At 56.6% G+C, this 13,782-nt stretch overlaps 7 protein-coding genes across 7 annotated transcripts; 2 read left to right on the top strand and 5 right to left on the bottom strand.

Annotated features, from left to right (window-relative positions):
• Positions 1 to 28: 28 nt before the first annotated feature.
• Positions 29 to 1,159, bottom strand: OT_ostta14g01610 (Aminotransferase, class IV; the record flags this gene model as incomplete). Its single annotated transcript, XM_022982565.1, has 1 exon — positions 29 to 1,159. One exon carries the CDS (start codon positions 1,157 to 1,159, stop codon positions 29 to 31), a length of 1,131 nt encoding a protein of 376 aa, XP_022841340.1.
• Positions 1,160 to 1,336: 177 nt separating this feature from the next.
• Positions 1,337 to 2,899, top strand: OT_ostta14g01620 (SET domain; the record flags this gene model as incomplete). Its single annotated transcript, XM_003082936.2, has 1 exon — positions 1,337 to 2,899. The coding sequence occupies one exon, from the start codon at positions 1,337 to 1,339 to the stop codon at positions 2,897 to 2,899; it is 1,563 nt and encodes a 520-aa protein (XP_003082984.2).
• Positions 2,900 to 2,916: 17 nt separating this feature from the next.
• Positions 2,917 to 3,897, bottom strand: OT_ostta14g01630 (unnamed product; the record flags this gene model as incomplete). Its single annotated transcript, XM_022982566.1, has 1 exon — positions 2,917 to 3,897. The coding sequence occupies one exon, from the start codon at positions 3,895 to 3,897 to the stop codon at positions 2,917 to 2,919; it is 981 nt and encodes a 326-aa protein (XP_022841341.1).
• Positions 3,898 to 4,001: 104 nt separating this feature from the next.
• On the bottom strand, positions 4,002 to 4,442 carry OT_ostta14g01635 (unnamed product; the record flags this gene model as incomplete). Its single annotated transcript, XM_022982567.1, has 1 exon — positions 4,002 to 4,442. The coding sequence occupies one exon, from the start codon at positions 4,440 to 4,442 to the stop codon at positions 4,002 to 4,004; it is 441 nt and encodes a 146-aa protein (XP_022841342.1).
• A 20-nt stretch (positions 4,443 to 4,462) lies between these two features.
• On the top strand, positions 4,463 to 6,256 carry OT_ostta14g01640 (unnamed product; the record flags this gene model as incomplete). The annotated part of the gene is made up of 1 exon (XM_003082938.2): positions 4,463 to 6,256. One exon carries the CDS (start codon positions 4,463 to 4,465, stop codon positions 6,254 to 6,256), a length of 1,794 nt encoding a protein of 597 aa, XP_003082986.2.
• Positions 6,257 to 6,289: 33 nt separating this feature from the next.
• Positions 6,290 to 12,652, bottom strand: OT_ostta14g01650 (EGF-like, conserved site; the record flags this gene model as incomplete). The annotated part of the gene is made up of 1 exon (XM_022982568.1): positions 6,290 to 12,652. The coding sequence occupies one exon, from the start codon at positions 12,650 to 12,652 to the stop codon at positions 6,290 to 6,292; it is 6,363 nt and encodes a 2,120-aa protein (XP_022841343.1).
• A 254-nt stretch (positions 12,653 to 12,906) lies between these two features.
• OT_ostta14g01660 (unnamed product) lies at positions 12,907 to 13,629 on the bottom strand (the record flags this gene model as incomplete). Its single annotated transcript, XM_003082940.1, has 1 exon — positions 12,907 to 13,629. The coding sequence occupies one exon, from the start codon at positions 13,627 to 13,629 to the stop codon at positions 12,907 to 12,909; it is 723 nt and encodes a 240-aa protein (XP_003082988.1).
• Between the last annotated feature and the right edge of the window lie 153 nt (positions 13,630 to 13,782).

Below are 13,782 nucleotides of genomic sequence, written 5' to 3' on the forward strand. Positions count from 1 at the left end.
TCTGCCAGTTGATTACTCTATAACGACCCTATCCTGATCCCGCCGCCATGTCATCAACAAGAAACTTTGCCAAGAGCCTCGTCGCTGGCCCAACGGATCCGTCGCCAATCACTTTTGAATCCCACTCTACGATGCCCTGGATGTTCACCGCACTACCGATGAGCATTACCTCCGAAGCGCCGAGCACGACGAAAGGCGAAAGCGGCATCGTGTCGTCGAAACGCTTGACGCCCACCGCGCGCAGCTCCGTGGCGTTGGAGGGATTCTCGATGAATTCCTTCACGCGTCCAATCGTGATTCCTCCTAGAATTTCCGTCGCCGGAGGCGTGCGCAGGGTACCATCAGGAGTCAGAAACGCTACATTTGCGCCGGGAGCCTCACCAATCATCCCCTCGCGTGTGAGAAAAATCCCGACGTCGGCACCGACAGTCCTCGCATGTTGCGCTGCGTTGACGTTATTCAAATAATTTGTCGATTTAAGTGTCGCGTACTGCGGCGGCTTGATCGTCACCGGACTCGATACCGCCCGCATTCCCACACAGTCTTCGCTCGCGGCGCACTTTATTGGATCTTTCGCGTACGCGACGACAAAGAGCGTTGATTTTGCCTGCACTCCGCGTGTCTCCATCAAACTAAAATTCATCCCATCGCTCCCGCTCGTGGCGTACACGCGCACCTGTCCACACCCAATGATCGCCGCCGCTTCGATCGTCTCCATCACCACCTCCCGCACGCGATCCACACCTAACCCATCGCTCGCCAATCCCGCTCTCTCCGCGTTACGCCCGAAACGTTCCAAGTGTCTCTCCAACAGGTGCGCTCTCCCTCCCACGATCGTCGCCGCGTCGAACACCGCGTGCCCACGCGTGAACCCACGATCGGTGAAATCGATCACCGCCCCCCGCACGTCGCGAAATCGCGTGAGCACGTCCAGGGCACCGTCGTACACCGCCCCCGGCATGGCGTCTCTCTCATTCCTGTCGACGATTCTCCGCGCGATCATCGCCGCGTACTCGTCCACGGACGCCCGTTTCGCGCCCGGCGTCTCGATGCGACGCGCGCACTCGGTGCGAGTCCGTCGTGGTGTCACCGCGAGCGCGAGCGCGAGCGCCATGACGGGCGCGTCGATGAATGCGGCGCTTTTGTCGGCACCCGCCATCTTCGTCTCGACTCCACGACGCGCGCGCGCGGGCGACGGGCGAGGCCGACGACGACGCGGCGGTGAGAAATTTTTCCAATCGTCCTCGACGGAGATCCGACGTCTCGGTCGAGATCGCGCGCGGTCGTCGCGGTTTTTATCCTCGCGCGGGTTCCGTCGGCGTTGGACGCGCGGTGCATGCGCGACGACGAGGACGACGACGACGTCGAGCGCTCGTTCAATGCGTGGACGAAGACGCGGGATATTATCGTGCACGCGTCTTTGCGACTGGACGGCGACGATAGGCGCGGAAGGCGCGTCGTCGCGACGAATGATGTTCCGTGCGGGACGCTGTTGTGTTCGATACCGAAAGCGTCGTGTTTGATGACGTCGACGAGCGCGTTGGCGACGCTGTGCGCGAGCGAGCGTGCGAAAGAGGCGTTATGGATGTTGGAGGAGGCGGCGCTCGTGGCGTGCGTGGCGTACGAGCGGAAGATTGGGTCGAAGAGCGCGTTCGCGAGGTATCTGGGCATCGTGCCGAGGCGAGAGGCGTTGCCCGGATGTCGGGAGTCGGAGGGTGAGGATGACGAGGTTAGTAGGGCTTTGAGAGGAACAAGCGTGCGGTTGACGCTTGAAGACGATCGTGAGGCGATGGAGGAGGACCACGCTCGCGTGGTGGAGTTTTACGAGGAGCACGTTAAGGTACCGCCGCCGACGCTTAACGAGTTCATCGAGGCGGCGAGTCTCGTCGCGAGTCGCGCATTCTTCGTCGATGAAAAAGAGGGACAAGGAATGGTACCGTTCGCGGACATGTTCAATCACAGAGGAAACGGAGGTGCGCACTTTGACGTCGAGGGATGCGATGCGGAAGAAGGTGACCAGGATGCGTACCCGGACGCGTTGCGCCTGGTGTCGTGCAGAGACATCGCGCGCGGAGAGGAAGTTTTCAATTCATTTGGAGACGATCATGATAACGCCATGCTGTACACGAAGTACGGATTCGTTGAAACGGATGGGCGCATCGAGCAATGTCGCCTCTCCTCGAATTTTTTATTGGGCACCGATCGGTGGGAGAATATCCCCAAAGGTGCGCTCGGCACTTTCTACGCTCTCGCGGAGTGGTTTCTGGAGGAATACGATGGCATAGAATTCGCGTTAGAGTACGCGTGTGAAGATTCCTCGGAGGACGTGACTATGACAGCGGGACTTTTAGCGCTTTGTTACGTCGCCACGATGTGTCAGGACAAGCCGGATGAGTGGTGGGAGTCTGAATTCAGCAAGGAAGTAGACAAGATGCTGCCGCGTGACATTTTCCATCGCGCGCCACAAGTCGACGACATGAAGCGAATAGACGAAGATATTCTCCGCGAATTGATCGCCCATAGGTTTTTAGAATTCCTTACGCGCGAGGAGTACGAGCGCTACGATGGTAAACAGTCTTTCTGGTCGGAAGGCACTTTGGATATCCAGCGGCTCGTGCAAGTCATGGCTCAGGAGATGAAACAATGCGAAGAGCGCCTCGCTGAGCTGGACGATGAGAAAGAGAAAGCCGAGCCGGGTTTAGGACTCGCGGGTACGTCAGCCGCGATATTAATTAGATACCAGGAGCTTCAAATGCTCCTGACTTTACTTCTTCGGTCGCTGAGCGGTTTTGAAGAGGAAGGTGGGAAAAGTGCTGACGAGAAGCCGAAGAAGAAGAAAGCGAAACTCATCGACACTGCGGGGCCTCGATACGGTCCGACGGTGTACATCTCAAAGTAAGGTGTCGATTACATCGTCTATGCGGTCTCTTTCAACATTTGAACTAGATCGTGCCGAAATCTTTGTAACTGCGTATTCTTAGACACGAGCTCGCCCTCCATTTTTCGCTTGAGCTCTGCGACTGCCGCCTCGCGCGCGCGCTCGACGTCCTCCAAAACACCTCGCCAGTACGCGTCTCGCTCCTTAACGGCGCGCGCGGTGGACTCACGCTTGACGTCCTCGATTTCCAGACGCATGAGCTCCGTCGCATCACCCTGTGAAAGGCGATTCATCTTGAGATGCAAACAGATTCGCTCATGTTCCTTCTGTAACGTCTGCATTTCCGCAACATGTTCGCCATCAATTTGATCCAATCGTCGCTGCAGCTGCGCCACGCGAACCTCCGCACGATCAAGCCGCTCTTTGGCTTCTCTGTTCATCGTGTTGCCTGTGGACGTGCCGCGCACGGCAGCGCGTTTGGCGCGAGATTCACTCGCCTCGAGAGCAGCAGCAGCAACTGCCTCGCGCTTCTCCGCGAGATCCGCCCTGCGCGTCGTCGCCGCAAGACGAGCGCTGACATCCTCCAACTCGGCACGTGTCGTCGTCAACGCCTCGAGCGCGCACTCAAGCTCAAGAACAAGCATTTTATCTCCAGATCTCGCATCCCCCGCGGTGGCTTCGCCACCTTGCATGCGTTTCAACACATCCGCCGCGCGCTTCCACTCTAGCGCCTCCGCCTTGGCGCTCTCCAGAGCCTCGCTCAGCGCGGTCGTTTCCTCGGCCAGGGCGTTCGACTCAGCCCTAGTCTTCGCCAAAGCATCGCGTAAATCATCGATCTCCGCCGTCAACAGCGCGTGCGCCTCGTCGTGATCCCGCAGCTTCCGCGTGCTCGACTCGGCTTCGGCTTGAAATTTCGCGAGCAGCGCCTCGCGAGTCGTCGCTTCCTCTTTCGCCCGAGCCAAGACCACGTCCCGCGTCTTCAAATCTTCCAACACCGCCTCCGCATCCGCGAGTGTCATCCGAATACCACCATCCTCTCGCGCGCCCTCTCCGCTCCGCGCGCGTCGAACGAACCGCTCCAGCGCGTCACGCTCAACCGTCGCCTCCTCGCTCGCGAGCGCGCTCACGACTCGCGTCCCCACCCCCCACCATCACCCTCGCCCCCATCCTCCGAGCTCGCATCACGCGCATCATCCACTCCTTTCGCCCGCAAAAGCGCCGTGAACCGCCGTCGTTCGCGCTCTCGTCCAGCGCGCTCCGCGTCCAGCGCCTCCGTCGCGCGCAGCGCGTTCGCCTCCGCGCTCGCCAATCGCTCTCGCACTCGCTCGAGCTCCGAATCACCGCGCACCGAGCACGTCACATCGAGCGCATCACCGTTCCCATCGAATCCACCGTCGCGCGCGTCGAACCGCGCCGCCGTCGCGTCGTCGTCGTCCGTCATCCGTTCGCTCAAAAAGTTTGACCGTTCCTCATCTCGACTCGTTTCCGCATCAAACGTCACCCACGTCGCCTCTGCGTCGACGTCACGCGCGTCTAATTCACCCACATCGTCGCCACGCGTCATCGCGTCCGTCGTCGTTCGAGATGGTCGTCCACGCGGGCGCGCGCGCGTCGACGCGTGCGGAAATGTTTGAATCTCTGCACCGCCAGCTTCACACATCGACGCCGATGCGCGCGCTATCGCGCGTCGCCAGGGCGACGAACGCGGGACGAAGAGGCGGTCGTAAGTTTGAAGTGGACGTCGTTCCCATCGCCGCGTCCTGGACGAGCGCGAGGGATGAGAGTGAGTCGATAAAAGTGCGATGGCGACGACGCGCGAAAACATCGACGAGCGCAGAAGCGACGACTCGAACGCGGTCGGACGCGTGCGGGACGACGACGGTGACGTGGACGCGCGAAGAAGAGGGATGCTCGTCCACGGCGACGATCGCGACGCTGTTCGGGGGTAAAGATGGGAGAGGTTTCGAGGCGAAGACGTACACGCTGGAATTGTTGCGGCGACGAGCGAGCGACGGAGCGACGTGGGAGACGACAGCGCGTGGGGAGATAGATTTCGCGGAATTTGCGAACGTAATGGACGTCAGAGGGTCGAGGGTGACGATAAAGTTGGAGACGAAGAATTCCGAACGCTGGGACGCGACGCTGGAGTGTGAAATACGAGCGCGGTGGTTGCGCGCGTACGACGCTGATCGAGAAGATGCGATGACGGATCTGTCGTGCGTGTCCGCGATCGAGAGTCTGTCGGTGGCGACGGATGTAACGCCATCGGATGGGGCAGACGAACAGGATTTGACCGGGTTCGGGTTGCAATCGCTTTTGAGTCCCGTCGCGGAGAGCGTGTCGCCCATCGTCGTGCGACAGAGCGAGCGGCGCGAAGCGATGGCCCGAGCGGAACTCGAGACGCAATCGAAGCGCGTGAACGAGCTCGAGGTGGCTCTGGAGACGATTAAAAATGAACTCGAGCAAGAACGCGCCAACAGCGCGGCCGAGAAGCGAGCGCACCAGAAGGCGATGGTCTTGGTGCACGCAGAGATCGCCACGGCTAAGGAAGACGCGAAGGCGGCGAGCACCGCGAAGGCGTTCGCAGCGGCGAAGTCGCTCGAGGATATAGAGGCGCTTGAATACGAGAAGAATGCCGCCGTTAGAGCCAAAAAGGAATTGGAATTCGAGCGGAACGCCCTTGAGAGACGTCTGTACGAGCGCGAAGCCGATATTGCCCGCATGGCAAGTTCTCGGGAAGTGACAGAGAGCGTCGCGCGAGACTTGGAACTCGAGAGATCGGCACACATAAAAGAGATTGAGCGGTACAAGGCGCAGTTGGACGCAGCCGATGCGCAGTTGGACGCTTTGCTCATGTCGCACAGGAACGAAAAGGCTGAATTCAATCGAGAACTGGAACGACAGACAAAATTGCGCTTTGAGACCGAAAGGTCACTCGAGTCAGAGCTCGAAGTGGCGCACGCCGAGGCCGATGATTTACGTCAGCAATTTCAGAACTTAGTAGCGGAGACGACGGCGTTGCATTCGGCGTTGAAGAAGTCAGCCAACGAACAGAAAAATACGCAAATTAACATCGCCCTGGCCGAGGCGGCACAGGCAAAATGTGATTTGCGCGCTGTGACGGAGGAGCTTCACGACGTTCGTCTAGTGCTCGATTCGCACGTTAACGAACTTATCGCGTGTAAGCTGGCGGTTGCCGAAACGCAGCACGCTGAGCTCAAACTGCGCAGAGAGCTACATCGTTCTAGAGAAAAAGCTTTGAGTTACGCCGAGCGTTGCACGCGAATGGAACGTTTATATACGCGAATGGAACGTTTATACGCTGAGCAAATTTGTTCCACGAATGCCGTAGACGCTGCCGCGGAAGTACTCTCTTAGTCTCATAGCTAACTAGAATCTGATTATGTTACACTAAGGTGTGCTAATGAAGCATCCTGTCGCATTCGCAAAATAGCCGTCATTGCACGTGCATGAAGGTTCATTCAGCGCGTTTAATCCACACGTGCCAAACCCAGAACACGTCGTTTGAAGGGCTGCGTCGTATCCAGGACACTTGATGACGCAGTAATCACCAAGTTCGTTACTTTCTGTGTCAAAAAGGTTATCAGCTTCACACTTCTCTCGAAGTTTCATTGGATCTTGTTTGCACGCGTCACCAAGTTGTGGATCTGGGTCTCCCTCGAGGTACCACTTGCCTTTACAAACAGACGGACGCATATCTTCGTAAAGCTCTTCCAGATACTTAACTAAGTATTCGTCCTTATATCTTCTGTAGTAGTTGAACAATTCGATCTGTTGCTCTGCTTCGGTATCGACTTGCACGTATTTACCAACACTGAATTCGTCAAAGCGCATGGATTCACCAATAACTGTCATAGACGCATCAACAATTTCCTGTACGTAATAGTCGGCTCGAACCAAAATTTCTTTCAGCGACGCCAAGCACCACGCAAATTCGGTGAAAGTCACATTGTTTCCAGTCCTGGATTTACGCGTCGCCCAGATCGTTTCGATCACCTCGGGATACAGCTCACGCAATACTGCGCGCCCGTTTTCATCCAGCATGATTTCTCGACTGTTCGATTCCTGAAGGACGGTGCCGCCATCATTTCTCTCACTCGCATCCGTATTTATACTCGACTGGTTTAGCGTATCGGCTGTCATCCCCGCGAACGGATCGTATGGGCTACCTTCGCTACGATTCGTGAAGACGGTCCCATCCGTGTAACTCACTGGTACGTCGTTCGACCACTTGAAACCCGAAAGTATGGGCTCAATATTTGCCCATCCACCGGTCTCTATGAGGTCGACCGCAAAATTCAAGTTACATTTCAACGCCGAGCACGATGAAGGCGGATATCCGTCTGTCGTCGTGACTTTGTAACCAAGGAACACCTGTGGCGTGTTGAGGTATTGCTCCACAATGGCAATCATTTGAGAACGAATCAGATTTTCGTTTATTCGCAGCTCTGGGAAATTTGTGCGGGTCCAGTTGTAGATTTGAATCGTGCTCCCCCACACTGGAATCTCGCGATTGTACCGCGGGAGACCACCCATCAAAATGATGTCGTACGCTGATGTTTGATGAATAGCCGACTGTTTGTTTCCAGCACTGGAGAAACCTCCCGAAGAATCCGCCACTGTGAACAACGAATACGTAATCGAAGCGTTGTATGCACCCTGACTGAGAAGATCGCCAGTAAACTTTTCTGGTGCACGTAGGTACGCCAATTCACTAGCGCTATCGCCCGTCAACTTATCCGTAAGGTGCATGTAGCCACTTACGCCTTGCCATAGTAGACCGCTATCTCCTCCACTGAATGCGCCGTTACACGCGCCACGCATGAGGGACTCAGAGTTGATAGCATTTGGGTCGAATTCAGTCATAATCGAATTCTCAATAAGTACCCCTGGACATGAGTTATTATACACGGTCCAACCCTCTGGTCCATCCGTAAAATCCGACATTGCGATAAACTCGCGTGGTGCAGGACGAGAACAATCAACAAACGACCAACCTACATCGCAAAGACACGTACCATCAAGCTGGCAATTTCCGTTCACGCACGAGTCACATTTTAGGTCGCAAGTCAGCCCGGTCCAGCCCTTGTCGCACTTACATGTCCCATCTGTTAGGCAAGTGCCGTGATCATAGTTGCACGGCAGACACTCCGTGAAGTTGCGAATATCGCATGCTGAACCGAGCCATCCCTTATTGCACAAACACGAGCTGTCGGCCTGACACGCGCCATTGTGACAAGGTTGGCAAGGTGTGAAGCAATCATCGCCAGTGTACTGCACGCCGCCATCATCGACTCCACACTTACAGATCGCATCTCGCTGACAGGCACCCCAAGACCTGACCGCGACGCCGTGCGCTGTGTACTTTATCTCAGCTTCTGATCCATCGGCATTGTACTCTTTGTAGCAGTTGCACCGCTTGCTGCAATCATCTCCGTACCAGCCAGTCTCACATTCGCATTTTCCATCTAGCTGACAAGTTCCATGCTCTATATCGCACGCGTCACATGGTATCGAGCAAGTCTCTCCAGTGTAAGCCGTGCCTGTGGGCCCCGATACCACACCGTGGATGAGCTGATTCACAATCCAAAGCATCTTTCTGTCTGCTGATGAGCGCGTAGTTTCGTACGTGCCAGTAATCGGATCGTAACGTCCGGGGAGAAAGACGTTCAGCAACCGTTGGCGCTCGTTCACACTATTAGTGTACCAACGTTCATTGTCGGATGCTTCAGTAGAAACTTTTAAATCCATCCGTGTGGCCCCAATCATCTCTTTGCGGGTCTGAAAAAAATGAGCCTTCAGAGGATCATCGCAGTCCCACGGGTTAGCTGTGTCCCAGTCTGAGCCACAGCTTGCCGTTGACACGAGTGCGGCCATGCACTCACCAGTCGTGGACTCAAGCTTGTAGTCCAGTTTTGTGCAAATTTCGTCGTAGCGCATGGACTCGGGGATCGTCACAATGTCTCTCTGATATTGTTCAAGCTTTTTTTGAAGCGCCTCTGGACTTTCTGTCGTCGAATCGGACGGGATTGATGCCGCATACCGGAAAAAGGTTTCATTTGGTCTGAACGGTAACTTGGAATCCTTGGTACGTTGAGAACAACGAGAACTATCGGATGAATTAACGCACTTGAACTCCATTCCCCAAATGTAGTCTTCCACCTGCGTTGCAGTCATGTAGTACGGGTGGATGTACTCACTCGTTTCTTCATCAATACCACTTGTTGCGAAAAGTGGATCTCTATCAAGACGAAGAGCAAAAGATCCATCCCGTAACCGCCTAACTCCGTCGCACAAACAGCTACCGTCGTACTGACACGTTCCATGGATGCAGTCCTGACAAGGTGTCAGGCAGCGATATCCCGTCCAACCATCTTTGCAGTCGCATGCGCCTGTCGTTGAGTTGCACACACCATTTTCAGAACACGGGGCACAAGGTATATCACACGTTGTTCCCGCCCATCCCTGCCAGTAGTCGTCGTACGCGTCAATGGACTGCGAACTTGGAAACTTGGTTCGGCCTACGCTCAACGCATCGCACAAACAGTATCCTCCAGCGATCGGCATCCCATCGGGATCCGTGTTATTGCCAGGGACGCATACGGCACCAGCGATGATGCCCCAGTTGGAGAATGACTCCATGGCGTCACTGTCTCGCACTATAGTACCATCGATGCGTTTTGTGACGTACGGCATGGCGAGCAAGAACTCACCGCCCTCGCATGATCCGTCGGCTTGAATCGTGCCCGAGCAGCCCCATCCTCCATTTCCAACAATGTCAGCTATTTGCCACACTTGCCCAGTACCGGCAACCATGGAATATCCAGAGGCACACGTTGCATTCAAATATTCCCCGTTCATCGAGCACGGATGCCGCACAGAGCATGAATGGTACGTGGCATTGTAGAACTGCGATGCGTTTCCACCAACGTTCTCCGCCTCAAGCGTCGGGTTCGAGCCCCCTGTCCACCATGGATACGGCGTCACAGCGATCCTCTGACCACCTTCTGCGCTATTGCGCGTCGCTGGTTGCCAAATGTAACCGTAGTCACAAAGACACTCTCCGTCATCCTGACACATCCCGTGAACGCACGCATCACATTGTGTTTTGCAATCACGCCCTCGGCGCAGACTTTCCATGCCGCTCCAACCTTCTTTACACACGATTTCTGTGTATCCCGAACTCGGTTCTCTGAGTACGTCGCTGGTGTCCTTGATGACACACGCGCCATTGTTGGTATCATATGTGTACGGACAAGGATCAAGACACATTGGACCGGTGTAACCTGGATTGCAGTCGCACGTCACGGTCGATCCAAGTAACCCATATCCAAGAACGGCGCCGTTCGGATTGATCGTACCGCGACTAGTCGGATTGCCGCATTCAACACTGCAATCGCTTCCGCCGTATCCCGGATCGCACACACACTCACCCGAGGATCCACACTTTCCATTCTGGCATGTCTGGCATAGTATGCTGCAATCCGATCCTGTTTGGCCACTATCGCAGTCACACAGACCGTGAGTACCGTTGAACAAGCACGTACCGAACGAAGAACACCGATCGCACGTGACGTTGCAAAAGTCACCCGTAAATTCCGCCTTGCATTCACAGTATGCGATTTCGAGTCCATCTGCGCTTTTGTAGCCGTACAACTCCGTCGTGTTGAATAATCCAGTGGTGCTTGAGTTTGGAAACCGATCCGTGACCGCGGATAGCTGATACACTGGGAGATACGATACATCACCAGACGCGGAATTCCCACTGCAGGGCTGTGTGCAGTCTGAGCCTACGTAACCTGGAAAACAATCACACGTCGCGCTTGCGCTACACGTACCGAAGACACACTCATCGCACGTGACGTTGCAAAAGTCACCCGTAAACTTGAGTTTGCCGTCCTCCCCAGGGATGCAACGGCAAAGTGTTGAAATTCCCTGCGTCAAATTTTGCACCGCTTCGGTTTTGTTGGTAATTGTCTGATCGCCTTTTATCGCCACGAGCTGTTCGTAGATACCTGCTTCATACTCCTCTGGGGCGTAGCACTCTCCGTAGAGCGCGTTCCCGCAGTCTCTGGTGCATGGCAACGTGCAGTCGGCACCAGTGTAACCAGGGTGACAAGCGCAGTAGCCCTCGCCGGATGCATCCGTTGAACAATTGCCATGTTGCTCCGTATCGAACGGGCTCGTTCTGCACGGACACGCATCTGTGCATGATTCACCTGACCAACCACTGAGGCATTCACACTGCGTCTCAGTCTCCTTGTATACTCTCGTTCCGTTGTCCCATGAAGCCTCGGATGCAGCAGTAAGTGTACACTCGCCAGTTTCAGCCGCGCAAAAGCTACACGTGACGCTACAATCTCTACCCGCGTAACCAACGTCGCACACACATTTTCCACTTGTAGCGTTGTAATTACCGTGACCCTGACACTCGACGGAGCAGTCATCACCAGAGAAACCCGAATCGCACTCGCATGATTGGTCGGATATCGGGCGAGAGCCATGATTAGAACATTCGTGTATTTCACACGAGTCGCCAGTGTATCCATGGACACAGATGCACACTGCGGAATCCGATGTACGGTTCCCTTGATTGTTACAGAAGATGGGATCTTCGATCAGATCATCATACAGCGCATCTCCGGTGCGATCGAATTCCTTCACGTCCACCTTTGCGATCGCACTAGCAGAATTGCCTGAAGAATCGAAGAGTTCGAAATTGAATGAACGAACGCCAGCTGTGAATTTTAATTTCATCGAAGACGGCACCGATTTTCCATCGCTATACGTCTGCGATGTGTTCACGCTTTGTTCCGTCCCGTTGTTGTAATAACGAATCGTACCCAAGACGTTGCAGTAATTGTTCATGCTGTCGTAGTTAGTGAGTTCGAACGCCCTCGTCGTTGAATTCCAAGACTGGCTTATACTAGTCCCGCTCGTGTCCGCGGAGATGTACTCGCCATCACCGTCGAGAATAGAGTCTATCACCACCGTGCATCCCTGTAGGACGACGTCGTCCGAGTCTGTGCACTCATAGTTAATATCGGACAGTCGCACGCCAATCATACGCTCGTTCGCTGACATTGTCACCTCGTATGTAGTCCCGTCCCTTGGGCCGTTGAGATCGAGAACGGGCGGTACGTTATCCCTCGAAATGCTAATCGTCGCCAGCGCCGGCGCGCTCGTCCTGCCAGCTTCATCCGTCAACGTCAGGGTCAACCCGCGCGGAGCGAGCCCAATGTTCGTCCCTATGTGCCTAAATTTCAGCTTCTGCAGCGCGTTCTCTATCGACGCAGTACTCTTCGACGTTGTCTCGTCCGTTGGATAATTAATACTCGTCACCGTGAGCGTCGCTGTCGTCACGTCGTACGTCCACGCTGTTCGGTCTTCATCCTCCAGCTTCACCTCCACCTGCAGTTCTTCCTCCCCAGCGTCTTGCACGTTCACGATCTTCGCGTCCGCACGCACGATTGAGCTCGCCGGATACCCCTCCGTGACGCTCGTCGTGGAAGAGATCGTCATCCATCCGTCGCCCTCCTTGTACGCGCGGCGCGTCGCGGCGCCGCTCGTGAACCGCACCGTGGGTGGCGCCACAGTCGCCGCGAGCGCGCTCTTGGACCCGAGCGCGCACGCGATAACGAAGAGCACCGCGATGCGCGTCGCACGAAGGTTTTTGAGCGCACCGAACGATGAGCGACGACGCGCGCGCGATGTTTCGGCCGCGGCTCGATGTTCAAACGAACTCGACGACATCGCGTTCGGCGCGAGCGACGATGCCGCCGCGCACGCGCGCGCACGTCGACCGGACGCGAGAGTTCGAGACGTCGGACCTCGCGCGCGTTCGTGTTTCGCGAACGAGAGATCAAGGATGCGCGACCATCGGGCGGTGCGCGAGGCGGCGTGTGAGGCGACGGGAGACGTCGTCGAGGACGTGAGAGCGACGCGAGAGACGAGCTAGAAAAGTCATGTTACACTAAGAATACTACCGGTACCGAAGCGCCGCATCGCTACTCGCTGTACGTCACGCCCGAGTATCGACCGTTGCTCACGTTATCTAACGGGTCCGCGCCCGGGGACGCGTACGCGTCACGAATCCACACCTGCACCGGTCGAACGAGCGCTCGTCCGAGCCCGCTCGCCTCCGTCACCGCGCGTAAAAACCGTACCCTACGCTCCGCTCGCGCGAGCGTCTTCCACGGCATCTCCCGCGTTCCCTGCCACGCGTCGCTCCCGTTCAGTTCGTTGACGAAGAATTCGTACGCGTACGAAATCTCCTCTCGCAAATCCGCTCGCACGACGTCAAACTGTACATTTTTACACACCTCCGCCGCCGTCCCACACTTCGTCAACACATCATTCGTCTCCTCGCTCCCACACGTCCCGAAGCACCCGGCGCTCTCCGCCCGCGCGCACGTCAGATTCGTCGCCGCGCACCGCGCGCACGTCTCGCACGCCTCGCACGCGTCCACCGCGTCCGTCACGTCGTCTCCCTCGTACACCGTGTTCGGGTCATGCACCGTGTACGAGTACTGAATCGTCGACGGGACGCAGAACCATCCGTACGGCCCGATCTCGCACCTCGCGCCGTCGCGCGTGACGTGCGTGTCGATGAAGAACGACCGCTCTTCCGCCGCCGTCGTCGCCGCGCTTCCCCGCGCGCGCGCGCACGCGCACGCGAGGACGACGGCGACGCGTCCGAGCGCGCGCGCGGGGCGTCTCGCGCGCGCCATCGCGCGCGCCGAAGCGCGGTCCGCCCCATCGCGAGCCGCGGCGCTCGACCGGTGAAATCACCGATCGACGTCGAAAGGGGCGACCGGGTCGACGGGCCCGCGCGCGCCTTTCGACGTCCCTTTCGACGTCCCTTTCGACGTCCCTTTCGACGT

This window comes from Ostreococcus tauri (assembly GCF_000214015.3).
Source record: "Ostreococcus tauri WGS project CAID00000000 data, contig chromosome 14, whole genome shotgun sequence".
Lineage (NCBI taxonomy): Eukaryota > Viridiplantae > Chlorophyta > Mamiellophyceae > Mamiellales > Bathycoccaceae > Ostreococcus > Ostreococcus tauri.